This window comes from Lepisosteus oculatus, chromosome 5, assembly GCF_040954835.1.
Source record: "Lepisosteus oculatus isolate fLepOcu1 chromosome 5, fLepOcu1.hap2, whole genome shotgun sequence".
Taxonomy (NCBI): domain Eukaryota; kingdom Metazoa; phylum Chordata; class Actinopteri; order Semionotiformes; family Lepisosteidae; genus Lepisosteus; species Lepisosteus oculatus.
In genome coordinates this window covers 32,781,969-32,788,803 of record NC_090700.1, presented here as the reverse complement: position 1 = coordinate 32,788,803, position 6,835 = coordinate 32,781,969, and the positions used below count along the sequence as shown (strand labels likewise).

At 38.7% G+C, this 6,835-nt stretch overlaps 1 protein-coding gene across 3 annotated transcripts; it reads left to right on the top strand.

Moving 5' to 3' along the window:
• Nucleotides 1–1,976: 1,976 nt before the first annotated feature.
• LOC102689045 (uncharacterized) lies at nucleotides 1,977–5,861 on the top strand. Of its 3 annotated transcripts, none has more exons than XM_069190300.1 (3): nucleotides 1,977–2,084; nucleotides 4,784–5,221; nucleotides 5,481–5,861. In XM_069190300.1, the coding sequence occupies exons 2-3, from the start codon at nucleotides 4,786–4,788 to the stop codon at nucleotides 5,675–5,677; spliced, it is 633 nt and encodes a 210-aa protein (XP_069046401.1). In that variant the 5' UTR covers nucleotides 1,977–2,084; nucleotides 4,784–4,785; the 3' UTR covers nucleotides 5,678–5,861. The 3 variants fall into 3 exon arrangements, with proteins under 3 accessions (XP_069046401.1, XP_069046400.1, XP_069046399.1); XM_069190299.1 differs by lacking the exon at nucleotides 1,977–2,084 and adding an exon at nucleotides 2,316–2,462; XM_069190298.1 differs by lacking the exon at nucleotides 1,977–2,084 and adding an exon at nucleotides 2,875–2,970.
• The last annotated feature ends 974 nt before the right edge of the window (nucleotides 5,862–6,835 follow it).

Sequence of the window (6,835 nt, the reverse complement as noted above, 5' to 3'; positions counted from 1 at the left end):
TCACAAATAAATACAGAAAATCACAAAATAGAAAGCTTTACATTAATATACAGTGGTGTGAAAAAGTGTTTGCCCCCTTCCTGATTTCTTTTTTTTTTGCATGTTTGTCACACTGAAATGTTTCAGATCATCAAACAAAGTTGATGATATATTGAAATATTAGACAAAGTAACACAAGTAAACATAAAATGCAGTTTTTAAATGAAGGTTGTTATTATTAAGGGAAAAAAAATCTAAACCTACATGGACCTGTGTGAAAAAGTGATTGCCCCCTAAACCTAATAACTGGTTGGGCCACCCTTAGCAGCAACAACTGCAAGCAAGCATTTGTGATAACTGGCAATGAGTCTTTTACAGCGCTGTGGAGGAATTTTGGCCCACTCATCTTTGCAGAATTGTTGTAATTCAGCCACATTGGAGGATTTTCGAGCCTTAACCGCTTTTTTAAGGTCATGCCACAACATCTCAATCAGATTCAGGTCAGGACTTTGACTATGCCACTCCAAAGTCTTCATTTTGTTTTTCTTAAGCCATTCAGAGGTGGACTTGCTGGTGTGTTTTGGATCATTGTCCTGCTGCAGAACCCAAGTACGCTTCAGCTTGAGGTCACGAACAGATGGCAGGACATTCTCCTTCAGGATTTTTTGGTAGACAGCAGAATTCATGGTTCCATTTACCACAGCAAGTCTTCCAGGTCCTGAAGCAGCAAAACAGCCCCAGACCATCACACTACCACCACCATATTTTACTGTTGGTATGAGATCCTTTTCTGAAATGCTGTGTTAATTTTACGCCAGATATAATGGGACACACACCTTCCAAAAAGTTCAACTTTTGTCTCGTCAGTCCACAGAGTATTTTCCCAAAAGTTGGGGATCATCAAGATGTTTTCTGGCAAAACTGAGACGAGCCTTTATGTTCTTTTTGCTCAGCAGTGGTTTTCGTCTTGGAACTCTGCCATGCAGGCCATTTTTGCCCAGTCTCTTTCTTATGGTGGAGTCATGAACACTGACATTAACTGAGGCAAGTGAAGCCTGCAGTTCTTTGGATGTTGTTGTGGGTTTTTTTGTGACCTCTTGGATGAGTCATCGCTGCACTCTTGGGGCAATTTTGGTCTGCCGGCCACTCCTGGGAAGGTTCACCACTGTTCCATGTTTTCACCATTTGTGGATAATGGCTCTCACTGTGGTTTGCTGGAGTCCCAAAGCTTTAGAAATAGCTTTATAACCTTTTCCAGACTGATAAAATCTCAATTACTCCGTTTCTCATTTGTTCCTGAATTTCTTTGGATCACAGCATGACATCTAGCTTTTGAGGATATTTTGGTCTACTTCACTTTGTCAGGCAGGTCCTACTTAAGTGATTTCTTGATTGAGAACAGGTGTGGCAGTAATCAGGCCTGGGTGTGGCTAGAGAAATTGAACTCAGCTTTCCAAAGATGTGATAAACCACAGTTGATTTATGTTTTAACAGGGGGGGGGGCAATCACTTTTTCACACAGGGCCATGTAGGTTTGGATTTTTTTTCCCCTTAATAATAAAAACCTTCATTTAAAAACTGCATTTTGTGTTTACTTGTGTTATCTTTGTCTAATATTTCAATTTGTTTGATAATCTGAAACATTTCAGTGTGACAAACATGCAAATAAATAAGAAATCAGGAAGGGGCAAACACTTTTTCACACCACTGTATATATACTTAAAACAGTATATATGAACACATCTCATTATGTTTAGACAAGGTAACAGTTACATAGCAACAATTTATCTTGTGCAGGTGCATTTTTCCAATTAATTTTTAATCACTCCAAAACAGCACAAATCCCATTCTTTACTTTTACATGGTAATGTTTATCACAGATTCTTGAGGTACCGTCCTATGCCCTCTATTATCCACAGATTTTCTGCTTCCTCCTTCCCTTCTCTCCACAGATCTCTGAGGTGATAGTTCTCTTGGGTAATGGACAGGGCCAGGCTACCTGCTGCCTTGACTGGAACCTCGATGCCTTTGAACACCCCCATGTTCCCCACTCTCCACAGGGCGTCTTTTCCACTGTTCACCACAGCCCAAATCCTGTCAAACAGGTCAGAAGGAAGTTTGACAGGAGAGATACCGTATATAATGAAAGCAGCGGTCAGGGAACAGGGTTAAAGCGCTGCTCCTACACTAACACACACACACACGAAGGGATGAGGCTGTCTCCCAGCCTCAGTCCCACTATATACAGTCCCGTATTCCCGGCCCCAGGCGCTGCTCTCAGCCCGCCTTGTGTGACTTTTGGGAACCCCAAAAGCCCAACCCCTTTTGGGACTTTTATTTTGAACTCAAAAGTCAGCATGGAGCCAAGGAGCGGTTTTATAAAAGGCACCGACAGTCTGATAATGATTCAAGTAGCATGTACTAGAATATAACATAATTACAAAAAGTGGTGTTTTCAACTTCAATTGCTGAACAAAGATAAGGTAGGTAAAACTGTTATGTGTTTTTAAGGGACGTTTTGTCTTTGAAACACTTCGTTTTTTAATAGCTTGGGAATGCAGTTAACATAATAGTGTTTCGAAGACTAAAATAGGCCAGAAAGAAATTAACAGTGTTAATAAAATACAGACAAAAGCTAGAAGAGCACAGGTGGTGCAGTTGTAAATGATGACCGGTCGTGGGTCTGGTCTTGATTAATGGTGGTGCAGTACAGCCTGGGTACGAGAAACTTTGGTCCTTACTGTTATAAAACTTAAATGATTTTATAACTAACTTTCAAATAATTTTTACCTTTTCAGGTATGCAGTTTAAAAAATATGTTGTGGAAGCCTCACACAAATTTCTCTGTATTACGTTTCAATACCCGAACAAAAACGGAGTAGTAAAACTCAAAATGCAATATGAAAGTATCAGGTTTACAAAAGATGAAAACAAAACAAAAAAACAACATGTTGGGATCATCTTCGTATTTGCTACATAAACAAAACTCAGGTAAAGACGTTGATTTACAAAAATAATTACTTGATATGAGTTATGTTGTCATTTTAATTGTCAAATATTAGGAACTAGTTCTCCCTGGCAAGTTTAAATAAGTTTAAAAAGGTTCAGTTTTTTTTAGAGTCCGTTTAGAAAAATTGGGGGAGGGGGAAAAGGTTTATTTCATATGGCTTAAGGGCATGAAATTAGTCAACCAATTACAATATAACTGATGTATTGCAGAGTTGGAGTCACTTCCAAATTTAATTAAAATTCATGGGTAAGATCAAATTTGAGTATGAACTGGAATCGTCAAAAACTTCAGAATCTTAGAAGTCACAATCTTTGTGAATAGAACCCCACTGATTCCTCTTCTGACTGAATTGAAACTGCTCAATGTCCATAATACCAATTCAGTCATTTTGATCATCAATAAAGTGCATCACGGTAAGCTGTATTTAAATGGTTTTTTCTCACATAATTATTTTTTACATTGACCTACAGTATGAAAAAGAATGTTAACATTATAACAGCTTGCCTTGAATATTTAAAACTGGCTACTTCTTACGGCTAACCTGTTTAGTGTTCACCTGTTGTACACTTGGCTTTCTTCAAAGGAGATGCAAAACCAAGGGGAAAAAAAGCAGCTTTGCTGTTAAATACTTGGCGAAGTCTTTCTTATCCAACACAGATCACTACAGAACAGTTCCAGGAGCAAATACGAATTATTGTTTTACTGAAATGAAACAATGAACTTACTTTATATCTATCAGCCAATTAAGAAACTGCACAGTGAGTAGACTCCCTCCATTCCAAGCGAGACAACGCAACATTTCCCAGGCAATCTGAGCACTGAAAAATGATTTTCACATTTAGGAAAGGGACTGTTGTCTCATGTTTTGTGAATATTTAATTCCTTTTTGTGGTTCCCGTCAGACAAATGTCCCTTAAAGTTTGATGCACTATTTGGTACATGAAGAAAGATTCGGTTAGCATCCGTTTAGGGAACTGTTTCAACTTGAGTACACATGATTTCCGATAAGTTTTTTTTTTCCTCATTTGCCGTAAAACCATTTTCCATGGGAATAAATGTCATGTGCAAGGCTTTCTGGTTCTGTAAAATGCTGGGTCCAAGTACCCACAATTATTGTAAATAATACTAGCAAAGATTGTGTGTTTCTGTTAATTGTAAATATTTGATTGTATTTTCAAGTCTGTGGCTTTTGTTTATTACTTCACTGTCTTGCTGTGCTGAGAACAGTAATTAATCGCAAACAGGTGTTATAACTGGCTAGCAAGGCAAGCTGGCGTCTGGACCCGTTTTTCTCTCTGAAATCTACAATTTATTTCATTTTTCTACATTCCCTGCTCATAATAATAAAAAGTACCCACACCACTCTTTATTTGCTGCATCTAATTGTATTCAAATATACAATATGCCTTTCAGAAAATAAAGTATTAACTAAATCTGCACTAGACTTTTAAAAAGTGTATTCCACATTGACACATTCCACATTTGTATTCCACAAATGAAGTGTCATGAACAGTTGGCAGATGATATAGAAGACTTACTGTAAGTTAGAAGGAGCTACATAGTCTTTGTCATCCAGTACTTTACTGACCAACATCAGAAGAAGAAATGATTGGCACCAACAAGCAGTGAACCCATGGAGACTTGTGATGATGATTTAAAATATTTACAGAAATTGTTTCATTGACAATGTAAATGAGTTCCATTCTTACATTTAACAATATCCTTAAGTGAAACTATTTTAAATCCATTACACATTTGGTAATTTACATCTACATTTCCTTTGTTTCTTTACAGGAATGCTGACAAGAAAGCTCAACCAACAGTTTGGAAAACCTGTTAAATCTCTAACAGGATGGATACTGACCAAGTTCTTCTTATGGCACAACCGTGTCCAGGAAGAAAATGCAGTAAAGCTTGCCGAGATTCAGCCAGATGACACGGTGCTGGAGTTGGGATTTGGGGTTGGACTGGGGCTCCAGGCAGCTGCTCCTCTCCTCACAGGCTTTAGGGGAAAGCTGTTTGGGGTTGATCATTCTGAGTACATGTTCCAAAAGGCCAGTGAAAGGATGAGGGCTGAGATTGAATCTGGAAAGGTTACTCTCTTCAATGGCAACAACATGGCCATCCCCCTGCCTGACAGCAGTGTGGACAAGGTCTACCACTGCAACTGCTACTATTTCTGGCCTGATCTGAAGGCTGGAACCTCAGAAATCCACAGGGTGATGAAACCAGGTGGGCTGAAGTGTTTTATGAAGGCAGCTGTTTTATAGTGCTGGAATAAAGCTGATTCCAGATCTTAAAGAGGGTAGTTATGAACCTAGTTTTGATGGAGACTAAAAATCTTAAAACCTCAAATACAATGAGAAGAAACTAAGAGACAAAGGGATCCTTTGTTTGTTTCACCACCCACTGTGGTGAATGTTACATTTGATGATTTTAAATCCTACATTCAATTCTGTAATGTGCCGTCTGTGATGCTGTGTTTTGGCAGGTGGTCTCATGGTAACAACTCTCAGACTCTCTACAAGCATGAAGGCAGCTTCAATGAACATTCTTCTAAATGATAACTGGAAACCCGAGGTCTACATGGAGGCCCTACGAGCCACTGGTTTCTCTGATGTTCAAATGGAGGATAAGCAAGACAAGAAAATAGCTTTCCAAGCCATTTTTGCCACGGCTTCTAAATGATGCTTCTAAAAATTTTTTTTTTTAACAATGCTTTCACAGGACAACAGCACCTAGTAGTTTATACTGCTAATGTATATTACATTTATGCACACTTGCTCAGATCACATTTGACTAATTGAGACTGGGTTTGTGTGAAGTTGATTATCACAATGGTATAGCATCTTCAATAAAAGACTGAAATGAAGCCTTTCAAGTGTTTTTGTATTTGATTTTTACACATTCTACATATATTAATTGGAAGTAGCTTTATTGGTTGCATTGTAAATGATTATTATGATTCCCATAATCACTTTTAATTCATGTTTTCCAGGTGTGGGTGTTTATAATGTACATCTGATAATCTCGCCATTGTTTTCTTGTTTCTTTAAACTGTTTAGATATGCATACAGTCTCCAGAACAGTAACGTTAGTTTAATAATTATAAACACTACTCAAATGTACCATGCTATTAAACAATGACAACTGCACAGGAATGCATACGAATCTGTAACTTTCAGATTACTTTTTTCTAAAAGAGTACATTTTTATTTCACATGCTATTTTACCAGACATTTGTGGGGAATTACCTCAAAAGACTGTTGTCAGATGACTGGAAACAGAAGGCAGGTCCTCCATTATGCAAACTGCACCAGATGAAAGGAGGAGACAGACTAAAGACTGTTTTGGAGATAGTAAGCAATTTAGCTGCCCAACTACTAACAGAATGACCACATCTAGCTAGCAACTTAAGAGAAGCTAAGACTTTTGTGGAATTTGTTGACTTTGGCTCACAACAAGTACAGGAGTGGAAGATGCACCTTGAATGATTCAGGATGAAATTGAACATCAAGAAGACGGAGTACCTAGAATGCGGTGATCAAACTGATGGCACAATCGCAGCTGGTGGGGCCCAACTGAACAAAGTGACACAGTTCAAGTACCTAGGCTCATGTGTCAACTCCGACTGCACTACCCTCCAAGACGCGAGTCAGCACCGCTTGGATGAAATGGCAGCAGGTCACTGGAGTACTGTGCGACAAGAAGATCCCCTTTACGCCTAAAATCCAAAGTCTACCGCTCAGTGGTCAGACCAGTGGCCCTATATGGAACTGAATGCTGGCCAACGACAAAGAAACATGAACAGGCACTCCATACGATGGAAATGAAGATGCTGCGATG

Coding starts and splice junctions, on each gene's coding strand:
- LOC102689045 (XM_069190298.1), top strand. CDS start 2,880: ATGAAAGTATCAGGTTTACAAAAGATGAAAACAAAACAAAAAAACAAC. Junction 2,971..4,783: donor GCTACATAAACAAAACTCAG/GTAAAGACGTTG, acceptor GTTTCTTTACAG/GAATGCTGACAAGAAAGCTC. Junction 5,222..5,480: donor CCACAGGGTGATGAAACCAG/GTGGGCTGAAGT, acceptor GTGTTTTGGCAG/GTGGTCTCATGGTAACAACT.